The sequence below is a fragment of the Ochlerotatus camptorhynchus genome, unplaced genomic scaffold (assembly GCF_037179485.1).
Source record: "Ochlerotatus camptorhynchus isolate MF236.1 unplaced genomic scaffold, CSIRO-AGI_Acam_v1.1 ptg000360l, whole genome shotgun sequence".
NCBI classification, from domain to species: Eukaryota; Metazoa; Arthropoda; class Insecta; order Diptera; family Culicidae; genus Ochlerotatus; species Ochlerotatus camptorhynchus.
The window spans coordinates 385790-413703 of NW_027040848.1; the positions used below are offsets into that span (position 1 = coordinate 385790).

A 27914-nucleotide genomic window follows, 5' to 3' on the forward strand; every position below is an offset into this window, starting at 1 on the left:
TTTACTCATGATGCTTTTTTTGTTCATGTGTAAAAAGTACTATAAAGTAGCATAAAACCGAGTAGTAGGGGAATTTACGTATTCTCGGCAACCTAAGCAGCGACCTTCTTTCTATAGCCTTTTTCTCTAAGGAACGCACACATATGCAGTATTGGTTTGTTTGTAATCTTTTGCTGCCAGCCGCTTTAACAATTTCAGTCGAAAGAATTGTCAAAAGCTGTTTTGAAACGCTTTTACAAAGCTCCAATCTTCTCTAGTGAGAGCGAGTATTGTCGGCAACCAGTTTTTCTTCGGCAACCGTTCCATTTGAACTGCATGTAAATCTGCTGTTCTGTTATCGGCAACTCGAAATCAGCTACAATTTGTAGTGCGTTTGTTTCATTTCAAGAAAACCTTGCTAGATTGCTTTTTCTCAGTAGTAAAAATATAGTCAAATTAAAGCTGAAAGCATAAACAATCGTTTGCATGCATTCAGCGAAGTGTTTTCGTCAGAAAATCCAGTGAAAATAGTGTTTCAATTTGGGTTGCCGAAAATAGTCTGGCATGCCGAAGCCGTCATTTCCCCTATATTTTGGAAAAAAGAAACAAATACGAATCATTAAATCGCTACATATTGTTTATTGGCCTCGGAATCAGGTGATCGAATTCTGCTTGAAACACTGCCAACATCTCAAAACCGGTCAGCACCGGTGGTGTAGTGGTAAGCGTGACTGCTTTCTCACCCCAATGGGTCTGGGTTCAATCCCAGCCGAGGTCGGTGGGATTTTTCTGAGGCATAAAAATCTCTGGTCACGTCTTCTTTCGGAAGGGAAGTTAAGTCGTTCGTCCCGGCAAATGTGTGTTGAATGGGTGCGATATCCTACGCAGGTGTGGAAGCTGCCTTCCTGCACATTCGATTGCCGTCAATGAATGGCAATCGATGTCCGTCGGTGATTGGCACCAGTTAAATAAAATAAAGGAAAAAAAAAATGATTTCAAAACCGGGCATTGTCTCTAGAATCAGCCGACGTGTTGCAATATTCAACCATTTTGAGCATATGTTCAACAACGCTACCGGGAAAAGAAGTTATCTTGTTGATAATAGTGTTGACCTATCGAGTCACAGTGATTCTTCCGGATGAGTCTTCCAGTTCACTGTTCGGATGCCGTTCATCGAATGAGGATCCAGAACCATTCGCTAGTTAAATTCAGTTTCCTCTTCGTAGATGTCCACTATCATGAAATGGGACACATTTTTTAGAATATCTTAATTTACTTGATAATTTCTCTTCTAATCCTTACCTCCAAAAAATCGGCAGTTTAGAGATGAACTAGCCAACGGTGGAAAGTATCTATAATAAAGAAAGCAATCAACCAATCAACCAATCGGCTCCAGTTTGTTCCCAGGGAGGCAGTGATGGTCTTTCCGTAGATGCAGAAATCACGTAAATCCCGAACACGTAAGATTTCCACCGGATACGATGGTGTCACTTTTATAATTAAAACCCTAATGAATACTTTTAACACATTTTTAGGGCTAGAATATATTTTCACAAATGAATAAAAAGTTATGCACGCTAACTTCAGCTTACTTACCGGGTGAGTCGATCGTACTCACTTTCGTCTGATGTATCGAGTTGTCAAAAACTGAGTAAACGAGAAATGTCAAACTGAGTAAAAGCCACTCAGTCAGCAAAATCCTGGACAATTTTCATTTCCTTGAATAAGAATCAAAAGAAACTCCCTCCTTCCAAAACTTAAAATATCGCTGAGTCGATTTTAATCAGTCTACGTGAGTCCGTCATTTACTCAAAAGTTAGTCAACATGAGACTACTCTATTTTTAGTAGTCCTTCTTTCCGCTGAGATGAGTACCTTCGGCTCAATTTTTAGCTGACCAGAATAAGCGTGTGTCAAAATTCAAATTCATGCAGATAGTTGGTCTATCTGTTAAGGTTGTCGTAGTTTTGAGCGTAGAAGACATGATTTTTATCAGCACTGGCTAAATATGTCGACAAATTGACGTTTGAAAAGCAGATACGGCTATTTTAAAATTCATTCAAGATATGTAAACTATCACAGGTACACCTCGATATAACGTAACTGTCATTTTTGACTTACATCCTCGATGTCTCACAAATATAACAATTCAATCATACCAATTGGCATGACGAATAGATGGAGGATTGTCTCACATCTCCGATGGTGTTATTTCTTTACTTGATTTGATGATTGTTAACTAGAAATCAGCGATGGAAGCCAAAAGTGACAGATACGTTATATCGAGGTATACCTATAGATGTAAATTATCATATGTGAACCATGCTTGGCATGCACAGTTGTACACACCAACTGCTCATTTGTTAATAACTTTTCAATAAGTTGTTGCAATTGAGTTTTCTTTAAAGTAAAATTGATAGATTAGGACCATAGTTTACTGTAGACATGCAAAGAGTAGGTAAATATTATCATTTGAATCAACACCAATGAATTTTTACACTTGAAGTCCGAAATGTGCAGCGATCATTTCTTACTTCATTTTTGCAACGCAAAATCAAATACAGTTTATTACTAGAATTAAAATCTTCTTTTTTTCACGTCTCTATAACAAACTTAAACTCTATTCTATCGACTGCTTTAAACAGAACTATGTTCCGTCAACTCTGTGCAAAGTTATTAGCAAATTAGTAGTTCGTGAGTAAAACTGTGTATGCAAAGCATGATGTGAACTATTAAAAGTAAACTATTGAATGTGAACTATTAAATGTTAACTTTTGAACGTTATCAAGAAAAATTTTAACTATTGATCGTTAACAAATAAATGTTAACTATTAAATTTTAACTGTCAAATGGTAAATAATGAATTTATATTTCATATATTAAAATTCATATGTTTCATATTAAATGTTAAATATTTATATGTTTAGTGTAAATGTTAAACTAGCAAAGGTATAAAACCTGAAATTAAAGTACATATATTAACACTGAAGCATTCAAATTTAAAATTTAATGTAACAATTTTATAATTTGAATTGAAACTTCAAATACAAGTTTTTTAGTGCAGTTCACTGAGGTCGAACTCGGCGGTCGGAAGAACCGCTCCCCTTCCGATTTTATCTCTTTTACCGCAATATCAATGAAGCAATAGTTTTTAATATGGTCATAATATAATTGGCATATGGCAGGATAGCGAAAAACCCGTTTCACTTTAGTTTATAAATATACACAGCGTAGGAAATACTCTCCCGTGCGTGATCATTAGACTGATGCAAAATTTAAAATTTTCGCTCCACAGTGCTCAAACGGTTTAAGAATTTAAACTCATTTGGTAAGAAACTGACTTGGTACAAACTATTCGATGTTTATATGGAAATTACTATGGGAAAACCAAACTTTTTGTTCATTGTCTTCTACCCATTTGCCATATTGCTTTTTCGAAAATATTTATTTATAATTAGAAATTTTCTAAGCTACAGCTTTGTTGAACATTGTTTTTCAGCCAAATGTCAAATTAAATTGTTATTAATTGTTTAAGATATCGATAATCTTATGGCATGATCAAGGAGCTGTTCTGTGGGCAACACTGTATTCTGCGGTGTGATATAGTAGCCATTATATTTGTGCTCTATTCTTCGCACCAGAAACACCAATGTTGTCTGCTGAACAGTTGAATGAGCATAATCATAAGACATCAGTGGCTTGAATCATTAATAACTTTTGTTCCTTAAATTTGATTAAAAAATGGTTTTCAACAAAGTTGTAGCTGAGAAAATTTCCCCTAAGAATAGTCATAGAAATTTAATCACTGCCATCATTTTAAAAAGTACAGTAATGTGGAGAATTGATAGATAGATGTGAACAAAAACATAAGTTTTTCCATAGTAATTCCCATATAAACTTGAAATGGTTTGTGCCAAGTTTGTTTCTTACTAAAATAGTTCAAAATTTGGGAGGCTAAGCAGGACCCAATTTGGAACCGTTTAAGCACTGTGGAGCGAAAATTTCAAAATTTGCATCAGTCTAGTGATCATTGCCTATAAGGATTGATCAATGATTTCAGATTTGAGTAGTTCAAAACTTTGTGGTGAACGGATAAACGTTAACGTTACAACGCTTGTAAAATTGGTTTACAAGTTCTAAATTTAATTTGTATAGGTTAAATTTACAAGAAAAATTTGAAACATGTGCCCTTACGAAATGTATTTGCTGTGTTTGTGCTTCCAATTTATCCCTTATATTAGTGTAGAATGACAATTATTTAGAATTTATATGTTTAAGAAGTGTAAAATTCAACTATAAAACACCGTTTTGTGTTGTTTTAATGAGTACTAAGATTGCTAAATATAACTTTGTCTTGATAAATTATGCGACAAATTACCTTTCGATCGAGAGATAATGAGTTCATATGAAAAGAAGCTTGATTTTTCCAGGAAACATAGGAATCATCCTCATGTGGGAATTCTACAGCCTCAAGCTTCCAGAGACGTTCGCTCTCCACCGGCTTGATTGAAGTGTCTCTTGACCTTGTAGCCCAGTACCCTTAAGAAAAGCCATAAAATTACGTGACACAACATTGTTACCTAGAGCTACGAGCATCGCACAAAAGATAATGACTGTTACCTCATACCCGATCGTAAATGCTCATCCCCGGATAATGCACTTCGTTTTCAGAGGAAAAAGAAGATCTTTCAGGGCCACCATCTATCTCCCAGTCTATAACCACTCGGCACTCACCTGTCTCGTATCGCTTCATATCGTCTCCGCTCTCCTCATCGCTATCGATATGGGGAAACGATCCGCCGAGGCAGAATAATGGCATCGAGTTGATGTCCGCCGTACTAGCGGTACTGCTGCTGGTGGTGGTGGTTGATTGGTGATTATCGCTTCCTCCACCGCCCACGATTCCAACAGCTGTGCCACCCGTGTCGCAGAGCTTTATACTGCCGCCGTCTTCCTTTTCGGTTCTTCGATGATCGCCGTCGATTGCCGTCACTAGGTCGTCATTACACTGATTACCGTTGATCCGTGGAGTATTTTCACTTTTTCCGACCGACTCATTGCGACTTATAAAGCTATTGCCGTTGGTGTTATTATGATTGCAGCCATTATTGTTGTTGGTGTTGTTGCTGTTGCTGACCGCTGTGGTCGTTGGTGTTGTAGTTGACGATATCCTTTTGAGGGCGTACTTGTTGTTGATCAACTTATTCTTGGTAATGAGTTCACGGCGCTTGAGTCCGATCTTTGGGGTGCCAGGAGTTAGGATGTATTTGTCCTGACGGTCCGTTGGCTCCGGGGGAAGAATGCCGTTATTATTCTGTCGGTCATCGACTTCGTCACTGATGGTGGAGGTTGCAGTACCGGTGAATTCTCCCGTGGGGAAGGATAGTTCTTCTAGCGGCACTCGACAGATGGCTCGTTCGATGCCCACCAGTAGATTCTGCAGCAGTGCGGGCAAGTCTTCAGCTAGCATTTCCACAGCTAGGGGCGTAATTGGATCTTTGGCCGGATCCAATTGACGGTATACGACGGGGGTGGATTGGAGTGGTGCTTGGGTGATTGACTGGTGTTGATCACTCGAGGGAGTTCCTCCGGCACGCCAAACCGCATAGAGACGGGGTTTGCTCGTTTCCGGCTCCGGACGAATGCAAAGGTAGAGATCCTGGACGCGTACCAGCGACTCATCAAGTGCACCGAGATGGAGCACCAAGGCTCCGCCGACGGCTAGTGGCCACCCACTATACCAGCAGAGGTCCTGTAAAAAAAAAGACAGTAGAAAGAACTTAGATTAAATCGAGTTACCGCCGAAATTGCTGATTATCTCACTTGAGCTTCTAAAATATTAACCCATAAATCCAGACCTGAACGGTTTAAACATCAGCTTACCGGTAGTTGAATTATACCAACACCCTCCAGATTAATTGCTTCAATTAAATCTGCAGCTGCATCCTCCCATCGGCCGGGCTCAGAGAGCCACACATGTTTCAAATAAAAATGTTCCACGCCATTATTAGCTGATAATTTATCAACGGAAAGCGAGGAAAACATACGTAAAAGCAATTTGCTATTTTTAATGCACGGCGATAGTGATAAATCGGGACCAGTGCCTGTGGTGGAGGAGACCACCACCAGCGCACAGAGCTGCAGCAGCAGCAGTACTAATTAATTGGCCGTTAAGCTTCTTTTCTTAAGCCTTAGGAATGCTCGGGGAATCTCTTGGAACGACTGACTCGACGTGCGAAATGACAAATGCAAATAAACGAACAAACATATAAATTACGCTTCCAACGCTAGGAAGGAAGTTCTCAGTTCACACAGTAGATCGTCGAACCTTTACAGCCAAAAATGGTAACGTTTTCTTCCGTCAGCCCATATCTACCGGCTGCTGATTACTTTCAATCGATTCGGTACTAGGTAAATACTATGTATCCGAACGTCCGATCGACCACCGCACACCCCACTCGTCCGATTTTCCCATGCTGCTGGTTCCGACGACGACGACGACGACGCCGATGAAGTATAGTGAAGTAGTTTACAATGTTTTGTGTGTTGATTGGAAAACGGTTTAGAGGATTGTTATCGGGTTGTTAAATTTATTACCGCAAATAAAAAGACTGCGATAACCTATTGCAACCACAGAGTGCGCAGTTGTCCGCGCCGCTTCGGTTCGGTCGGGGTAAAATGCTTTCTCGTTTCGTTCTGTTCGGAAGTGAGATAAAGTGCTGATTGTATCCCCAGCATCTCCAGTCGTCGTCGTCGTCGTCGTCAGTCAGTCGATTCATAGACATAGAGAGAGAGAGAGAGGATGGATCTTGGTTCTCATACAGAAACGACGAATGGTGCTTAGATTTTAAGACCCGTAGGGCTCAAGATGGGCCGTTTGCAATATTACGTCGATTTGCTTGTAAGAGGTTAGGTCATCAGATTTCCCCGGAGGGCTGCTTTAACCGTTGTTGGCTGTTGAGGTGGTGGCAGTTTACAAGGTTGGATGCTGTAACAGTACTGTTAGGTGGAGGGAACTATTGAACTTTTGAACTAAATACATCAAATGAGTGCCCTTCTGGAAAAAAAAGGTTGACGATTTGGTCATTCACAATACGTAAAAAACGAATGCAAAAGATGGGGGCCTAAGATTAAAATGTAAAAGCGTCACTTTTGACCTAACATTAAATCACAAGAGAAGCGAAATTGGACTCAACCAAGCGTACTTTTAATTGAGGAGTTTATGTTTCGGTCAACTTATTTTTGCATTAAATGATTGTTTACGTTCCCCTCGTTGTATCAAAGAAGTTATTTCTAAGTGTGCACTGATAAAATTTTCCACTAAGTTTCTATTAGGAATGCACATAATATTTTTCCAATATCAAAATTAATGATTTTTATCTGAATATCATGATATGTGCATAATCATATAGATTTCATTGGACACATAAGACTCATGTGATTTAGTGGTGCAATTTCCAATCATGGGCTCACATAAAAGCTATTTGATATTCACATGGATATTTTCCACTGGTTATGTGATTATTTTTATGAGTGTGTAAGTGGCTTTCCAATTTCATGTCAAGGACAAAAGGTCTGGCAATGTAAAACTAGCCGTGCTTTTCGTTTCGTCTGCGAACGAGTTGGTGATTGGGGTGAATAGAGTTCTCCAGATGCACAAAAGTGTGCGTGAGACCGCGCGCTACCTTTTTAAGTAGTTGTGATATCGCGATACGTTTTTGGCTCTTCTTCTTTTTCATTTTTATATATGGATGTTGGATTTTAGTGTTCATGAGATAGTGCTTGGAGATCTCTATAGACATCTCTGTCACTGTTAGCACAGACAAACAGACGTAACTCTTTGAAAAAGTTTTTCTTGAAAACATAGTATCTCAAAACATAGGACATCAGTAGCGACATCTTTCAGGCTTCTCGCGGAAAACAAGGTTGCTCGCTAACTCGCAAACAATATTGCATAAAAGTTCTATAGAATGTATAGAAACGTCAAAGTGATCCGATGCCAGCGCTGCGGCGAGTAGTTCGCGGAACTGATAATATTCAAATCAACCGTTAAATGCGTGAACGAAGATACACAATGAAGAGTTACGTCTGTTTGTCTGTGCTGTTAGTATTAGTGAGCGGGTTTACTATTACATCAGTTTTACCGGCTGAAAAAAAAAACCGCTGTCAAGTCGACCATTTTGACAGCTGATTTAGTGGTTGAAAATAATAAACAAATTGATATTGCACATACTCCAAAGTACCCATTAATAAATAAAATTTTACTTATTTTGAAGAAAAGTGGCATAACTCATTAAATGAGTAAAACCGAGTATTCAATGAATACGTCGAAAAATGTATATTTTCAGTCTTCATGGTTTTTTTTTGCACAGGAGTAAAAAGTACCCATTTTAAGGATTTTTTTTTGCATCAAACTAATTTATGCCCTAAAAATCGAAAAAATTAGAAAAAAGCGCCATACTCTTTATTACACACAAATTACCAATAGTATCTACTTGGGATCGAACCACGAGGGTTGCTGCTCATCGAACAGGTTCGGACCCTGTGCTGTTGATTCAGATTCGACTCTTCTCTTCTCTGAAAGTGAAGGAAACAATGAAATTTCCAGTCGCAGGATTTTTTTTAAATAAAATTTTTCACTTCAATCAACACCGGTGGGATCAAAACTGCTAGCTACATCGTACCACCGTTACGTAATCGATGTTAAAAATAAAATTATTAATCACTCGCCACTTCATTTTATTTTCTTTTCGTTTTTAGAAAAAAAACTAATTTTTTTGGCGTTTTTGACTAACTTCAAAAAATGTGTACAAGATACTCATTTAAATGATACTTTAACTTGCCTGCACTGTCAAGGTTGATTAGTGAAATCTTGCAGCGAGAAGTCAGATAGAGCTGGAATTAGGGCGTAACAGCTTTTGTAAACAATCCCAAGTAACAATTTTGGTTTTATGAGGGTTCTGTAGACCATGAATTAGACTTGTAGAATGCTATAAAACCTCTATAAAGCTTGCAATGTTACTTGGGATGACATTACTCGATGATTTCTCGAAAGTCATGGCTGTTCCTGGTAAATCGACCTAACCAGCGAGTAAGGGAAAACTTCTCCTACCCGATGGATATGTTGATTTGTGTAGGCCTGCATTGAATTCCTATAAATTAACAAGAGAAGCTCTATCTAGAATTGCTCGAGAGGTACAAAGAAACCATCAGAGTTTCTCAATATATGAGTTATAAGCACAGACAAACCGACATGCCACAGGAGCATTTCGTTTGTCCACAATATAAATTCTACGTGTGCTCGTGTCCTTGCTCATGATATCAAGCGATCGGATGAGTAGACGGCGGTAGTGTTTAACGTATTTAAAATAAGCGTCTTGGGCAAGAATTTAAATGTAGCTTGTAGGAGCTGTCACGTCGGTTCGTCGGTGTTATAATGCCAGCAGAGCAGCGAATCAAAACACATAAAGCAACCAATGATACAGACAAATCGGTTGCTACGACTACCATGAAAAACTCGCTCTGCAACATGGCTCGATCGGAGTGGTAGAAGGATAATGATATATTGCTTGCCTGCTTTGTTGCAAAGTGTTCATTACATATATCAATATATTGACAATAAATTGACATACTGACAATATTATTGAGAAGGTGATATTGAAGGCGATGATTGATGACAAGTATTGACGAAAAACTTATTTTCATTTCACTTTGTCAATACTCAGAATGTATTGACAAAAACCCGTCAATTTCGCCATCAATATCATCGATAAACGAATATTGACAATACGCAAGCCTTTTTACCTCAATGTATTAAAGTCAATATTACTTGTCTTAATTTCCCTACACAAGAAACATAGATCAGCGAAAGAAAGTGTGTACCTGTATGTATTGATATACACGGATGAGGACATTTTTTTTCCTCTACACTACTGCGACCAGTAAATTGATCTATTGTAGTATATCCCGTGTCTTTAGTTTAGTGTATGTCGTATTACTCCATCACTATTGAGAAATGATGAAGTATTCGATTTTTTTTACAGTTGTCACTCTTGCATTTATCGCAAGGATCCGACTCTAATTGAAAGGTCCCGTTATTTATACCCTTCGGAGTGTTGAAACACCCTCCAAAGGCGCGCCCCTTTGTCAATCAAAATTGGATTCCTTAGCAACAAAATTAAGGTATGACACCGATAATGACCATGCATCAGAACCCTAGTCTTAACCACTTCAAACTAGGAAACAATGAATAGAAGATTAGGAATCACATAGATGAAGACAACTAACTCATTTTTTTTCCTTCTTTCAAGATCATCCTCGGTAGACAAAGCCGAGTCTTGTCACTATCAACAAGATATAAAAAGTAACAAGGACTAAGATGTGTTCCTTGGATTACAGAAAAATCCTGTTCCTCTAGTTTGAAGTAGTCAGAACTAGGAATCGGTGGTAGATCTTACATCCCGTAACGTACCACGAAAAGGTGATCTACCCACATTACGGGGCAGGATGAGGACATAGCTTGATCTGAATCGAGAAAAGACATAACAAAAAAAAAAATCCCATTAACGCACGTGTATCATCTTCGGCTTTACTTCGTGAAGCAGCTAGCCAAAAATTTTCTCGTTTCTTTCTACCGCCCCGAGTGAGCTATGTCGCATGGGTTGCTTGTCATGAAAAAAAGGAAGAAGATTATATTATTATTGCTTTCCACATCTGACACAGCGTTATCGTTCGGTTCGTTGATCGTTTGTCATTTTGTCATTTGGAGATATTCTTGATTCCTTGCAGCACAGTAAAAAAAAAAATAATATCATATCAAAGTGGCTGAACTTCAATCGTGCCGAAAATATAGTGCATGAACTGACATTACGCTGATTTTACTGCATTTGTTTATTATTGTGGCCTTAAAAATTACATGAGATTTTCGACATGATTGAACTGCATCCTCATGGATGTAATATCAAATTAATTTTTTTTTTGCTGTGCGCCGTAGGGGTCAGTAGCCTAGTCAAAGGCACGGTATTGCCAATCCGGAGGCGATGGAATAAATTTCCGGTCCTGTCGAGGGAATCTTTCGGGTTGAACATTTTCTCGACTTCACTGGGCATAAAGTTGCATTGTGCTTGCCACACACTGTATAAATTCATGCATTGGCATTACATCGATAGTTCTCAACTGAGGGGGTTAGAAGGAAAGAGGTGTTAGTGACTTTGATCGATTCTCTTCATCGACTTTCTCTTTCGTTAATAATTCAGTTGCAAACACATTCCTTTATTCGTGTGCTCATCTGGATGCTAGATGAGAACCTCCTTTATCAAACTATGTGGCAGATCTAGCGCAAAATCAGTTTATAAAGCTTTGACTATAAAAAGAGAAAGTCGATGAGGAGAATCGATCAAAGTTACTTACAGCCCTTTCCTTCTAACCACCTCAATTAATAACTGTGGAAGTGCATTTAGATCACTATGTTGAAATCACGTAATAAGGTAATATGCGTTAAGCAATAAACTTTAAATTCTAAGAAGAAGAAGAAGAAGAAGAAGAAGAAGAAGAAGAAGAAGAAGAAGAAGAAGAAGAAGAAAAAGAAGAAGGCCAGCCGTCCACTGGTGTGGCAGCGATATGGCACCACACCATGACAATGAATTTCAATGGGGTGTTGCTTGAGGCGAACGTCGACATGATGTTTTGAAATGCTAGCAGCTGCCACACTGCCACCACAGCAGTGGGCACCTTGCCTACCCTACCGGTGAGTTGCTAAAAGTATTGTCAGATCTTTGAATTTTTCTTATGGATTAAATTATTGGTCAGGGTCAAATGTACAGGCGGTAATAAGCAGTGCCATTTCACTTTCGTCTTTCTTGCAGGTTGCAGAAGCAGAAAGTCGTTGCTTATAAGTAGAGCCGTACTAATGATTTTGTCTTGGTTAGTAACTAATCAACTGTGCGCCTTTATCCTTGCATCGTTGTCCGGAACTGTTCCACTGTTTTGCTTCTATACTGTCGATGAAATGTCAAATAATGATGTACATAATTTTTGAATAGAACAATGGTTTGGACGATTTATTTAACATTTTTATTTAAAGCATACTGGCGTTTTATTGATAAGAGCTCTAAAGTCTTTAAGACCTTTTTGTCAATTTTCAGGTTATTTTGACCACCACATGTGACTACTGTTGTTCGTGGTGACATCTATCGGAAATTACTCAAATACTGTTTTCCGTTAGAAGTTAACAGAGGACAGTGTAGTCAACAAACTATGAAATCCCTTTCACAGACTACAAATTAGAGTACTTGACACTGCAAATCATGTCTGATACCTCTATATATGCATTTAGATTCCCATTCGAAGTCCCTCATTTTAATACAAGGAGGGATCAGACTTTCTGCACACACGCATCAGTTTCGAGTGACGAGAATATGTTTACTCTCTCTCGCCACTTTTCTCTCTATTGTTTGCTCTTTTGCTTCTCATTCGTGAGGTGTTCGAGAATGTCTCGTCGCTTTCTGACACGAGAGAGGTATTTGTGCTGCTTGTACTTGAGACAGCTCGCGCGTGAGAGCTCGTGAGATTTTCTCGCGTGCTTGCCTCAAAATAATATTTTGTGCTGTCGGGAGAAGTTGTGCTTTTTCGTGTCAGTTTTGTTATTGCTATTTTTTTCTTTTCTTTTTTCCCTGAAAGATGTTAATGAGTTAATGATGAAGATCTGTTCAATATAAATATTTTCGCCAAAGAGGCGATTTGTTTGTTGTGCAACGAAAAGTTAACTGACCAGAGGAAATTCAGTTACCATCGACACTACAAAACGCTTCACAAGGATTTCGCACGACAACGAGAGCTGCTGGATGATGACGAACAAGGTGACGCTGGTCTTTCGAGAAAAATTTCAAGGTCCGAATCGACCAAAAAACCGAAATTTCATCTATGGTCGAACTTGTAACCGTAAATGGTCTTTCCTTGAATATGTTCAAATATCCTGCGCTTCAAAACATCGTAAGGCCAATTGAAGAGGGACTTAAGGGGGCATTCCCGATCTTTTTTTTTTCAAAAAATCAAATTTTTTTTTCACGTTTTTTTGTACTTTAGACTATATACTTTCATCCCCCCAAGCCGTTTTCCGATCAGCGAATTCGGTGTCCAGGCATAGCTGACGCATTTTGTTCCTTATTAAATTCTTTGGAGCTTCTCCCACTTTCAGCCAAAAATATTAACATTTAACATTGTTTGAAGCACCTTAAAGCTGCAAAAAAGCGGGCTAAAAATCGCCTGTTTTTTCATATGGCCGCCATTTTGTTAATTTGCAAGATTTTTTGCTGCCAACGGGAGAAGCTCCAGAGAATTAATTTCATCACGAAATCTGTTTCAGATGAAGCCGTTCCAGAGAAAAGTCTTCGCCCGTCCAGGCGTTTGCGGCGAACAGGGGTCTGTTTGCCGCCATTTTGTGACGTCAATAATGTCTTTTTTTAGGTCGAAAAAAAATTATTCAATAAACAAGAATCCCAAAGAGTTAGGCGCATTACTATTCATTTTCCTTGAAAAAAAAAAATTAATTGAAAAACAGGCCGAAAAAAGGCAAAAGATTGGGAATACCCCCTTAAGTTGACAAAACACTTGGACCCGGATTCAAAACGTGAGGTATTGTCAAAGGTGGCAGATCAAATCCAACTTATGATCACAAATGAAATTGCCAGTAAAATGGTTTGCCTCAAGATGGATACAGCTACCTGAATGGACCGGGAGTTTTTGGGAATAAATATCCAGTTTGTTGACAAAAAAACTATTAGAATACGTACTCTCAAAATAATTGAGCTTCACGATAGACACACTGTGGCAAACCTGACGGAAGAAGTGCTTAAAACCTTGACGCCGTATGGAATCAATATCCGACGACTACTAACGGTTATGACAGATAATGCTCATGCGTGCTACAATAAACCGTTTGAAGATGACACAGGAACTGGAACTTAACGGACAGTATATAGTGCAATAGCAGGAGTATCTATTGACACTGATAGCACACTGATTTGCTTACCTTTGTTACTTTCGACGTAATGAAAATTTGCTATTGAAATAAGAGTACCAACACTTTTGTCAGTGCCAGGTACTCTATCTTGTTGTCTGCAAAAAAGGAAATCGTACATCGTGTGTCATCAGAATATGTACATTGTACGTTGAGAGATTGAGCTCGTGAGTGAGAGAGTTGTGTGAGAGACAAAGTAGCATAATCTCTTGATAGTAAGCTAACAAGCAAAGTGCATGTGAACGCACTGTTAAATTGATTTAACAGTATTAATTAACGAGTATATTTTATAGTAAAAGTTCTAACAATGGTAAAATTCTTGATTACTTGATTACTGATTACTTGTAATTAGTGAAAATAATTGATTTTCTCTCTTCTCACATACTTAATTTCTACGATGTCTACCAAGAAAACAGCGCCATATCTGTAAAAATGCAATATGCGAATGGATGGGCTACAAAATGGTGAGTTGACAACCTGGAAGGAGAGTGATTCCTAGCTTCGGTTCTCACAAGTCCCTACCTCACGCCTCCACGAGTCATATGATCACAAAAGACTGCCAGCTGAAACATGGGCACAGCTGGTTGGCGTAGCCTGGGCAATGTTGTCAATCCGACAATATCAGAGTGAGGAGGTGTGACGCGAACACTGGCGCGGTAGCCATAGCACGGTAATAGAGGAAATGCTTCGTCAACCCGAGCTGAATAAGAAATTTTCTTCCCCGGAAGCTACACCTAAGATGGCAGCCCCATCACGGTGGATAGGAGACCTTAGACTAACCACCTACTGTCTCTGAAACCTTTTATAATTGTTCAAGAAACCAACAGAGAAAGACATCGAACTGATTTAACGGCAACGAGTTTTAGCGCAAAACAACGGACACGAATTGGATCATACTACATATACTCTGGTATTCGAGGTGAAATCGCTCCCCGAACACGGGTTCGTAACCTTACCATAATCCAATTTTATGCGCCAACCGATGCTGCCGAGCTACAGGACAAGGAAAATTTTTACAGTCAACTGAATGTCGTCGTGGATAAGATTCCAAAGGGTGACATCAAGATCTACACTGTTGACTTCAATGCAAAGATCACGGGCTATGACGCCATTGTCTCGGCAAAATGAGCGAAAACGGTGAGCTATTTGCAGAATGTTGTGGCAATAACGATATGGTGATCGGGGGTTCACTCTTCCCCCATCGGCCAGTGCACAAAGTCACGTGGGTTTCCCGTGATGGACATACCGAAAATCAGATCGACCACATCTGCATCAGCCAAAAATGGAGACGGAGCCTTCTTGATGTCCGGAATAAACGCAGCGCCGACATCGCGTCTGACCATCACCTTCTAATCGGCGAGATCCGCCTACGCATGACGCGGATCCAGCGACGGAAGGAGATACTCGGGCGGCGGTTTAACACACGCTGACTTGAAGATCCAGCGGTAAAAAGGTTTTTCGTTGAAGAACTTGAGACTTGAGCTGCGGAAGTTCAGAAGGTGGCAGCGTAGAAGAACAATGGACGGCCATCAAGAATGCCTTTATAGAAACAAGCGAGAACAACCTGGGTGAGCCGCGCACCCAGAGGAAAGAGTGGATCACTGAAGAAACCTGACGGAAGATTGAGGAGCGTAGAGAAGCAAAAGCCGCGATAGAGCGGGCGAGAACCAGAGGAGCCAAGAACGAAGCCCGTCAACGGTACCCAAGTAACATCGCAGGTTTTATAGTGGTTTTAAAGCATGCTTCAAGTCTAAATCATGGTCTACAGAACCCTCATATAACCAGAATTGTTACTTGGGTACTCGGCTCTAGAAAAGGAAGTCAAGCGCTCTTGCAGACGGGACAAGCGAGCGTGGGTGAACTCCCTGACCGACGAAGGGGAGAAAGCCTCAAACACTGGCGATATACGCCTCCTCTACGATATCTCACGATGCCTGAGTGGAGCAAGGATGAACCCGAGGATGCCATTGAAGGACATGACTGGATAGTTGCTAGCCGACCCCCCTTGACCAGCTGAAACGCTGGTTTGAGCACTTTGAACAACTTCTTCAAGTTTCGACGGCCAATCATCTATCAACATCTCGGCATGATCCGCCTAGGGTGCGACGCATCACTTACGTCAATTCCGAGGCCCCATCATTGCAGGAGATTGAAGCAGCTATCCGAAGCATGAAATCCAACAAGGCTCCAGGGGTCGATCGTATATCAGCAGAGATCTTAGTGTAGGTCCCAAAGAAGGGAGATCTGACTGTGTGCCACAATTTGCGAGGCATCGTGTTACTGTGTATTGTTCTCAAAGTTCTGTGCAAAGATATCCTGAATCGGATACAGGAGAAGATCGACGTGACTATCCGGTGGCAGCAGATCCTGCCGGAAGATCTTGTGTGGACCATATTCTCACGCTCCGCATTATCCTGGAGCAGGTGAATGAATTCCAAGAGTCCCTTTATTTGGTATTCATTGACTACGAAAAAGATTTCGACCGACTCAATCACGAGAATCTGTGGGGCGCCCTGAGATGCAAAAGAGTCCCGGATAAAATCGTCAACCTCATCGAAGCGCAGTATCAGGTTTTCACGTGCAGAATTTTGCATACCGGAGTCTTGTCTGACGCTATCCGGGTAGTCGCTGGTGAGAGACTTGGCTGTATACTATCACCGATACTGTTCCTCATCGTAATCGACGAGATCATGGTGGATGCAATCGACCGTCTACCGGACCGTGGGCTGCTTTGGCAGCCTGTCACCATGGAGCAACTCAACACTAGCACAACGGTGCTCTGATATGCAGAGTAAGCTCAATGACCTGGCCGAACGCTCCTCTGCGACGGGTCTCACCATCAACGTCAACAAGACCAAATCGTTGGATATCAACACGGGCAACCCTTCCAACTTTACGGTAGTGGGGCAAGCAGTGGAGATGGTCGAAAGTTTCCAATATCATGGCAGCCCAATAGCGTCGGACGGCGGGACCAAGAGCGAATGCACGAATCAAGAAGGCTAGTGATGTCTTTGCGTGTTTACGAAACGTATGGAGATCTAGCCAGATAAGTCAACGCACCAAAATTTCAACTCGAACGTGAAATCTGTGTTGTTATACGCCAGCGAGACGTGGTGTGTATCAGCGGAGAACACTCAGAAGCTGCAGGTCTTCATCAACCGATGCTTGCGGTATGTAATCCGTGCCTGGTGGCCTTACAACTGGATCACGAATGCCGAGCTCCATCGTCCATGCCATCAGAAGCCGATAGCAACAGAAATTCGAGAGCGAAAGTGGAGGTGGGTCGGACACACACTTCGACGGGGCGGAAACGAAATCTGCAAGCAAGTGATGGATTGCATGACATCGTAGCAGAGGCGGCGGAGCCTCAACAAGAAAATAAAGCATGTCGATAGGATTCTGACCTGGGCCTAGGTCAAGGCAAAAGCGAGCAGCCGCCCAGAATGGAAGGCTTTCACGTTGGTCTTTTGCACCTCCAGTGGTGTACAGAACCCTTAAGTAAATAAGAAAGTTAATATCCACTGCCTACACATGGAAACCGAACCTACTCTTCCCAGTACGCTAGACGGGTGCTCTACCACTAAAGAAATACTATGCAGAACTCTAATAGAATTGAACTCTGAAGATATAGAGCTTCAAGGAATTTCAAAAGACAATTCTAAGGAGTATACTGAAGGAATTCTAATGATAGTTCAAAAGAAATTCTTATGCAATGCAACGGAGAGTTTCAAGGGAATTCCGAAAAAAAATCCAAGTAAACTTGGAAGAGTATTCCAAGAAACTACTGAAAATAATTTCATTGATTTTTTGTCATATATTCGAAGATAATGTTGGTCAGAACTTTTAGGGAAACTTCAAGAGATTTCCAAGTCAAATCTGAGTAAGATTTAAGTACTATTCTGAAGTGAATTTCTACTTTTAGGGACCTACAAGTTTTATGAGGTGTTTTATACAGCATTATGGAGAGAAATTCTAATAATTCCACAACTTTTCTGAATATACCATCTCTTCATATCATTTTTGAAAAGGTGTAAAATGATGAATAACTGGACAGTTCTGTATAGAAATTGTCCATATCCACTGAAAATTTTCTAGATCGCGGTTTATAAATGGAATCTAGGTTTTAGAGATATGTGCTTCATGCACTGAACTGAGTACAAGTCAAGGTAGAAGCAAGCATCCACCCAAGCTGTTGTAAACCATTGCAGTTAAATGTTTTGTTCAAATTAATTCGGTCAAGCTCAATATGCTCATAATGACATCGTTATGATGCCCCCCGATGGGTATGGGTTCAATCCCAGCCGAGGTCGGTGGGATTTTTCTGAGGCATAAAAATCTCTGGTCACGTCTTCCTTCGGAAAGGAAGTAAAGCCGTTGGTCCCGGCCCATGTGTGTTTGTGAATGGGTGCGATATCCTACGCAGGTGTGGAAGCTGCCTTCCTGCACATTCGATTGCCTTCAATGGATGGCAATCGATGTCCGTCGGTGATTGGCACTAGATTGCGGAACAGAGACCGACGTTAAATAAAGGAAAGAAGACATCGTTATAATGTCACGAGTTCAAAACTTTCATAAACATTGTTTTAAATCTTTTAGAAATGGACGACTCCTCAAACGAATGGCGTCTGATGACCATTTAGGTAGACGTTAGAAGGAGAAATTTTTTGTCTGAACGAAGCGTTTACAGGTAGATGTTCTAAGACTTCTATGTTAACTAATCACGAGAAAAGAGATTTGCTGTAATCACTTTAAAATCACTGTAAAATTTCTAGCGTTCGATATACCGCTGATTAGTGCAAGGAATACAGGGTGGAAAAGCTGTTAGGTCGAATACGTACAACGAAAACGCAGACCGATATATGTGTGATGTATTCGGTAGTAATTCCGGAATACACGGTCGTAGAATCTAACTCAAGTATGCTGACTTAGTAAGCTCGATGAGTTCACCATATAATTTCGATAGCAAGATTCGATGTTGTTTTAGTGAGCCCTGGCTCAATGAGCAAATTGACAACAATATTTTATGAATGTACGGGTATCATCTCGTTAGACATATCAGAGCGGGAGTTTTTATTTATCCAAAAAAATAATTAAATTTCATATGGTGAGAAAATCGCAATATCACGCTAATTTTTCGCGTGCAGATACTTTTTTTTCTTTGATTTATTTTCCGTCGATCTTGTTTTCCGTGCTGAGCACCAATGCTACCAACGCCAAGGAAGCAGCTTCCACACCTGGACCCAACCTATCGACTCACCGGGGACCAACGGTTTTACATCCCTTTACACCCCTACATCCCGAAGGAAGGCGTGATCAGAGATGTAATTCCTCAGAACATCCCGGCTGCGCCGACTGGGATTGAACCCAGGCCTGCTGGGGTGAGATGTAATCACGCTTACCAGTACACCACTGGCGCCGCTGCATACAGATACTTACCGCTGGAAATTTCGATACGAAATGAAAAAATCCTTCTTGCTTATTTTTATAATCCACCTGAAGATTACACTGACGTTTAATTACTGATCATTTGGACCTTAAAACGGTCATACACTTCTACTTGGACATTTAAATACAAATCATCTTTATCCTGGTGCGACCAGAACTTCCTGGTTAAGGTCACTTTTTCATCTTTCAACTTATCTAGTTTGGAAAATCAAGCGACCATTTTTCATAGGAATTGCTCTTACCAATATGGTGTAATGCTATGTAATGATTAAAATTTGGATCACTCCTATTTGACATTGGATGCTTACCATTATAGCAGCAGAGGCTGCATTTCTAAGACTTGCTTTGTAGGAGCGCTTGGCTACAAACATATAACGCCAAAATCATCAGCCAAATCGAGGCCGAAGACATACTCCTTAGTTTGTTTAATTTTTGCAGGCTATTTACACTTTGGTGTACTCTTAGCCTGCCAACTACACCAACAACCATTCGCATTAGCATTCCCTCGTTACGTTCCTTTCACATTCCCACACAACATCCCCATATAAACGTAATTCAGCCCGAAAATGTAACACACACTAAACAAAGGGCATAAATCAACCGGCCTGAGAAATGAGTGAATGAATTACTTTCCATACCACCTAGCGGTCCCAGTCGTCCCAGAGGTAAATCTCCCATATCTTGATCTCCTCCAAGGAGATCGCGAGCTCCGCAAGATTTGTACCGAAATCGCGCGAGAAACACCCTTACTTCCGGGGTCGATCGTGACCGGTCGCGTCACATACATGCGGCCACTCGTAGGTCTTTGTCCAGCCAACCAACGACGACGACGACGACGACGACGACGACGACGACGACAACGACAACGGGTGAAGATAAACCAATGATTAATTGAAATTGATTTCCACTTTGGCGCCCCCTGCACGGGATCCAAATGCACAGCTTGGGGTGTATATTTTCGTTTTTTTTTCATTCGCAAACCTGTACAACACCCCACGAATCAGGCAAGAGACTTCCGAGAGTTCAAATCGATAATCGCCCCAATCGTCGCCGTTTTATTGACCGCGGTGTGGTAAGAGTCGCCTGAAATTGGAGAAATGTGTTGACTTGCACCTACCCCCTTCGGTCAGCAGGCAGGATCGCGTGTCGTACTCGTTTTGTTGCCATCTATTAACGAGGTGTTCCCCCCCCCCCTCTCAGCCCATATGGGAGGGAGGAGGAGCTTGAAATTAATGTCTTTTCTGCAACAATTTCTGCCCATATACATGTGTCCACCTTGCCGCTGCGCAAAAGCGTTTAACTTCGTGACCTGCTCCACCGGCGACTGCGAATGCTGAATGCTGTGTGCAGGTGAAACCCAATCCGGACCGGGGCTTGACCCGGGGGCGCTACCGGGAACCGAAAAATTGAGCAATTAGCATTAATAAATCACGCCAGAAACCAACCGAACCAGCGGCCAAAAGCATGAGTATTTATGATTTATTAGCTTTGGAGAAAACATTTTTGGATTTCAGACAGAAGAACCAGTTATATTTTCCTTCGAAACAGGCAGAATGTCTTAATTATGGATTCAGAAGAAGTACGAATCCAGTTGGGGGGAAAGGGATTAAGTGTGCAAGTGCATTCATCATGTGGCTGGGCGAGAGGGGTTCGTCGCTGACTCCCATAGCAGTGGGGCAGTCTTTTGATCCGGTCCAAAGGAAATCGAAATCGAATGCCGAGAATGCGATGTATATAATTAGGGCAAATGATATGGTCCGGGTGCGATTCCATTTATCGTTTTTGGAGGATCTTCGGCGCTTTGTGCTGTGTGCATGGATGGGTGGATGGATGTGTAGGGTGATTGTGGACGAAGGCCATTTGGAGGTCTCCCGTAGGGTTTCGAATTGAGGATTTCAATGATGTACCTGTGCAGCTATCAATCATGAGCTTTCGAATTTTTCTGTTCGAATAAAGCAACAAGATATATGACGTTTCAGGGAGTCATTTGGGGCTTATTGGTATTAATCAAAGATTGATACGAATCGAGGAATTATTTTGATTGAAGACGGTTTCTAGATGATGGATCGGAGATAAAGTTGTAGCTGATATAATTTCGATCCCATTTGGGTGCTCGTGGGGGTTTCTCGAATTTCGATATTTAGATATTTTAGAGAAATTGGACGTCTATGAATGGATGACAATATAGCCTCAAAATCCACTTATCAATTTGAATTTGTTTAAAGTTTTCAGTTGAGTAAAATTGTGCTACATTCAACTAAAAATAAGACAATTTTGAAAGTGACATTTATCTTCAAAATGATCATGCAAATGGCCCAGGTCCAGGTGGTTACTCATGGATACTATTTACATGAGTAACCAGCTGCAAAAACCGATTTTTTTTATTCGACTGGGCGCACAAATGTCGATCTTCATGCGCTTCTTTTATAAAAGCTGAGCACCAAAACGCATTAGAAAATTTCTGGACACTCATCTATAACTGTGCGCTTACATGAACAAAATTGCGCTGCATGCTCCTGTGAAGACAGGCAACTAATTATCCAAATGAATTAAGATTAATTATGCTCTAAATTTTTACTAGGCGCTTTCGAAGTGAAGTGAAGCCATTAGTGATAAAAACAAGCACTTGTCAATAGAATAAGAATACATTTACGTGGTGCCGGTGGTATAGTGGTAAGCCTGATTTCCTCTCATCCCATAGGGCCTGGGTTCAATAACAGTTAGCGCTGCCGGGATTTCCTGAGGCGTAACATCTCTGATCACGCCTTCTTTGTTTATTGACCCACGAAATTTGAAAGAACTGTCTCTAGAAGTCAGGAAAGTTCATTTTAGGTAATCTTTGCAATACTTAGGTAATAACATCACCGGCGTAGTGGTTAACATCCATACCTCTCACGCCAAAGTCACGAGTTCAAATCTCACCCCCGGACAAGTCACGAATGACACAAGAGTGTTAAAGTGACTATAATAAAAAAAAAAAAAAAAAAAAAAAAAAATCAGGCAAGATCCGTGAACTACAAGAAAGTTCAGAACTTGCTCACTTGTTGAATTCACTCTAACGATTCCAATATAATCTACCATGGATTTTGGCCTTTTTCAATGGTTATTGTAAGAGTCAATTTATGACTGAGAAAGCCGTTGAAACAAGCAATTAGTTCCAGTCCCAGTCGTCACCATCACTAATGTTATCTTGAAAGTACAGAACTTTAGGAAAGTTTGAAGATCTTTAAGGGTAAGTTCTGAAAACTTCAGAGCAGATCCATGAACTTCACGAACATTTCGTGATCTTAGATGACGCAAGATTAAGATCAAAGATCTTCATCACAGGCTAATTAACTTCAATACAATTTTAGGTACGTGACAAGAACTTTTAGAAATTCCAGATAAATTCAGGTAACTTTAAAAATCATTAGGAAAGGACAGAGAGTTTCGATAACTTCAGGATAGTTCCACGAATGTTCGAATTATTTTTTTTAACCTTTAGAACGGTTCCAAAAAACTTCAGGAAAGTTTTGAGAACTTCAGGGCCGTTCGACTAACTTCAGAAACATTGAAAAATATTACATATTTTTCAAGAACGACGATAGCGTCAGGATAATTGCGGGACATTTGGTCCATGAAGGTACGAGAACCTCAGGAAAATTTTAAGAGCTTTATGGTATTTCCATAAGCCACGTAAGTGGAGGAACCTTCAAGATGTTTCAAGGGAATTCCAAGAATTTAAAGCAAGGTCCGAAAGCTTCAGGTTTTAGCTTTAGATCTTAAAGCGTTTCGCGCTACACGAAATGGAGTACATCTTTATATCCCATTAAGAACACCATGTTCAAAGTCCGAAACGTCCTTTAAATTGAGGAAACTTTGAAAGATTTTAATGCATTTGAATTCTAAGCTGCAGATCCTGATGTTCAGCAAGTTTCTGTAGTTCTTAAAGTTAAATGTTAAATGCTCCTGAATACCTGGAATTTACCAAAGTGGCTGGAGTTCCAGTAAATTGCGGACGTTTTTCGGATTGCTTTCAGGCCATAAGTCAGAGGTGATCGAAAGTACTAAATGCTCTTGATGAATCGGAGTTTCCCGAAGTTCCTGGAAATCCAATGGTCTGGGGAAGTTCCGGGAATTATCACAGTTTTTGGAGATTTTCATACTCTCGAAACTTTAGAAGTTTATAGAATTTCATGAGTTCCGGCAGTCACTAGAATTCTGAAAGTTGTCGCAGTTCTGGGAGCATCGAGAGTACTGGGAGTTCCAAAATCACAAAAAAATCTAATAACTCTCGACACCTCAAAAACTTCTAAAACTGTGAGCAATAAGTACGGAGGTTCCTGGAATTGTGGGAGTTTTTGGATTGTTAATAACTCCTAAAACAGCAAAACTACATTCGAAACTTCAGTAATAATCGGATAATAATCTCCATGAAACATGTCGGTATTTCGTGAAATTTTAAAATTTCCGTATACTTTAAAAACTCCGGAAAATTCTGAAACTTTAGAAACACACTAATCTCAGAGAACTGCTGAAATTGTGGAAACTTTTAATACTCCACAGAAGAACTCTCGGAACAACATAAACTTCTGGAGCTTTTGTCTAGCAACTATCGTAAAAAAGTTGGCAGTCCCATGAACGTTAGGAAGATTGTGGAACTTTTAATAAAGGTACGAGAACTACAGGAAAATTTTGAGAACTTTTTTTTTAGTTCCATTAATTACATAATTGGGGTAACCTTCAAGATGTGCCAAAAATTTCAAGGGAATTCCAAGAATTCAAAGGAAAGTCCGAAAGCATCTGGTTAAGTTTGAGAGCGTCCAGAACTACGGGGAAGTTTTAACGTCATTGTTAGGTTGCGATAACTTCAGGGCAGTTCTGTAGATTTTTCGCAAATTTTTGGACATTGCGTGAACAGCAAAATCTTAAGGGCAGATCCATTAAATTCAGACTATTTAAACTTCATTTGAGTTTTATGATCTTAAAGGACGTTACGTAAACTTTAGGGCAGATCTGAGAACTTCAATGCAGTTCCGAGAATATCACGGTAATTGTGGGACCTACAACGAAGTTCCGAGATCTTCAGATAAATTTCGAGAAATTAAAGGCAATTCTATTAAATTTGGCAAAATAGCGATGTTCCAAAGATTATATATATCCCAGAGATCATCAGGGAATTTTACAGAGCTTTGGAAAAACATTCGAAATCTTCACAGAAACTTAGACATAATCACGCGGAACAGCAGAGTAGTACTTCGGGATGTTTATTCATTCTTTCCTTTATTTATCGTCGGTTTCTGTTCCACAATCTAGTGACAATCACCGACGGACATCGATTGCCATCAATTGACAGCAATCGAATTTACAGGAAGGCGTAGGATATCGCACCCATTCAACACACATGGGCCGGGAACCAACGGCGTATACTTCTCTTGCGAAGGAAGACATCACCAGAGATTTATATGCCTCAGAAAAATCTCACTGACCTAGGCTGGGATTGAACCCAGACCCATTTAGGTGAGAAAGCAGTCACGCTTACCACTGCACCACTGGCGCCGGCTGCATTTCGGGATGTTTAGATATCTTTAATTCATCAATTTCAGGGTAATTCCAAAAACATCATCAGAAGAGTAATAAAAGCTTCAGGGGTGTTTCAAAAACTGCAGGATGGTCCTTAACAAATTTAGGAACAATAAAGAAGTTCGGAAGAATGATAGAAAATATAGAAATTTTTGGAGAAGTTTCATGATCACGGGTCAATAAGGGAAGTTCCAAGAACTTCTATAGAATTTCCGGAACTCCAGGAGAGCTTCAAGACCCTTCCATCAGCTTTAGGGAAATTTTAGGGTTTTTTTTTAGAAGTTCTACGACCTTTTGGAATATCCTGATACATAATTCTTAAGGGAAATTGTGGAACTAAATTCCAAAAACCTCAGTTAAATTTAGAGATCTTGAGGGAAAGCTCAGAGACCTTAAGGGTCTTTGACTTTCAGGAAATTTAAAGATGAAGTTCTGGAAATTTAAGGAAAGTCCAGAGATTATCAAAGATTTTTAAATATTTCATTTATTTCTGGGCAGATCTAATAGCTTTTAGATGAATCAGGGAAAATCAGAGATCGTCCGGCCAGTTCAAATTACTTCAAAGAAATAGCAGGAATTTGGCAAAATTTTCAAGAAACTCAGGGAATTTCTGAAACTTCAGTACACTTCCAAGATCTTCAAGGAAGAACTTCAGATAAATTTTTAATTTCAAATCAGTGATATTTTAAGGCAAAGATCTTCAGAGCAGTTCAAATAGGAAAATAACGTAGTCAGGGCAGACCATGGTTATCTGGAAAAATGTTGGAACTATAGAGAAGTTCCAAGAACTTCTTCAAACTGTAGGAAACTTCATGAAGAATGGAAAACTTCATACAAGTGGGAGACATTCTGAGATTTTGAGAGATTTTAAGGGAAGTTCCATGAGCTACAAAGAAGTTTGTTTTTTATCTATTTCGTTTATTAGAAAGGCTCAATCGCATTAGCTCTACGGAGCCAATAGTTCATTGTTTCGTAACCAAAATTACTTTATTCTAGCAGAAGTTGGGCCGAATACTCGTAGCTTACCTGCGGTTAGAGGGGTACATTTTCGAAGGATAGGTGCAGGGAACAAGCTTGGAAAGAATTTTCGAAAACTTTAATAACTTCAAGGCCGGTTAATTTACTTCAAGAAAATAACGGGAATATTTAAAAAGTTTGAACAAGTTCAGAGAAGCTTAGAGAGCTTGATTGAAGTTCAGAGATTGTTATGGCATTTTGAATGAACTAAGGGAAGCACAGAAAGCTTCAGTAATGTCTTTATGGGAACTTTATATATTTGGAAGAATTAGTAGTTTCTTTCGGATTTTAAGTCTCGTAGGATCTTCAAGAAAAATGTCCGTTTTTCGTGAATGTTTTTAAGATCAAACAAATAAATTTAACTGTACCGAAAATGAATATCTCATTACTGTAGGCACTACAACATACACAAAACAAAGGACAAGGAAATTGTCGTGACGCTTTCCAGTCACCTTTAACCTGCCTGCTACTCGAAGATGAATTTTTACCAATCGCGGTAACTATCGCCAACAGAATGACGAACATCAATGTTCGCCGGATTATCGATCCCACGAGAGAACCTACATTTATCTGATCGATAAGTTCTCTTTCTCTCACCTTTCTTTCACAGCCCGTGTCTTCTATACCTTTCTTACTTCAATGAATCGTAGAGTGTCATACGCTCTCACGTTCGCTACCTTGCTCGAGAAGCTCTCTTGCGAACCACGTCCACTACCGTTGGTTGTCATGATCGGGTTTCCGTATTCCTCTCTCAACAGGCGCTGACAAATCCCGAATACCCGTTGCTCCTACTAAGCAATAACCATACATCTTTTAGAGTTAGATGCTGCAGAACTTCTTGCAGCTCTTACTGTTGCAATACAAGATTTCTTGAAGTTCAAGGAGTTCCAAAAGCTCCTGGAGGACCCAGCAGCAGTTGTATCTCGCGGTGTCGATAGAACTATCGACAGTTTTTTTTTACTCGTTCAGGCTATTGTTCGGTGCGTGCGAATTGTCTTGGCCAATATCTCGGTTGTATTGTGGATGCTGATGGAAGCAAAAGTGTGTTGATGAGTGGCTACGTTGAAATTAAGAATATCATCGAACTCAGCTATGGGAATGGAAGTGCTGAAGTGCATAGTTAATTTCGTTAAGGTTCTGGAAGCGGATCCCGTTCAGATGGAAGCAATATACAGGATAGTTGAGGATAAATCCCTTTTAATACAGTTTTTAGTCCGAAGAGGGGGAGAGGTAGCTCATCGATTCTTCCGGTTCGCCTCCTAGCATCGTGCTATAAGGTACCAGGCGATAACCAGGGTAGCTGATCGATAGCTCGATGACGTCATTTCGTTGGCGTCTGCAATGGGAAATTCTCATAGCAGGCGTTGACGATGGGACGTTGTCGAGTTGTTGAATAGCAACTATCGTGGTAACTCACCGAATACCTGTCGATCTGCCAAATTTGGAAAGACGTCTGGATTGAATTGTCTCATATAATAATATTTCGCCCACTTTATCACAAGAAATTGCGAGTGGCTGAGTGGAATGGAGATAAGTTAAGCATTGGGTACAGGACCATGTCTCCCCTGGGTGGTGCCAAAAGATGAGCGCAATAGAATCATCAAGTTGCCATAAGGCACGGAATGAGACTATTGCATGGCTGGGTAGTCAAAGTCTTCCATTCGTTAGTCATTTCAGGTGGATTAGAACAGGTTTAGGTTTAGGGTAGGCGTTGGCCAGATTTGGATTTTTCAGATGTAATCCTGGATAGGACCCTGTCATTGAACGTAGTACTAAGTACTAAGTACTTTTTCGTAGTTTTTAGTTTTCGGATTTGAAAGATCGTCGGTTACAGTGGCCTGCTTACTGAGCAGAAAAACGCGGTACCAGGTCCTTACATATCAAAGAGATTTATG

General features: G+C 40.3%; 1 protein-coding gene across 1 annotated transcript in view; it reads right to left on the reverse strand.

Annotated features, from left to right (window-relative positions):
• The window catches only part of Pura (Puratrophin-1-like), a 152774-nt gene that overhangs the window by 89105 nt on the left and 35755 nt on the right, over positions 1 to 27914 (reverse strand). The window contains exon 2 of the mRNA XM_065231683.1: positions 4713 to 5730. Coding sequence (XP_065087755.1) covers positions 4713 to 5448 — 736 coding nt within the window. The 5' untranslated portion in view covers positions 5449 to 5730. The remainder of the gene's footprint in view (positions 1 to 4712; positions 5731 to 27914) is intronic.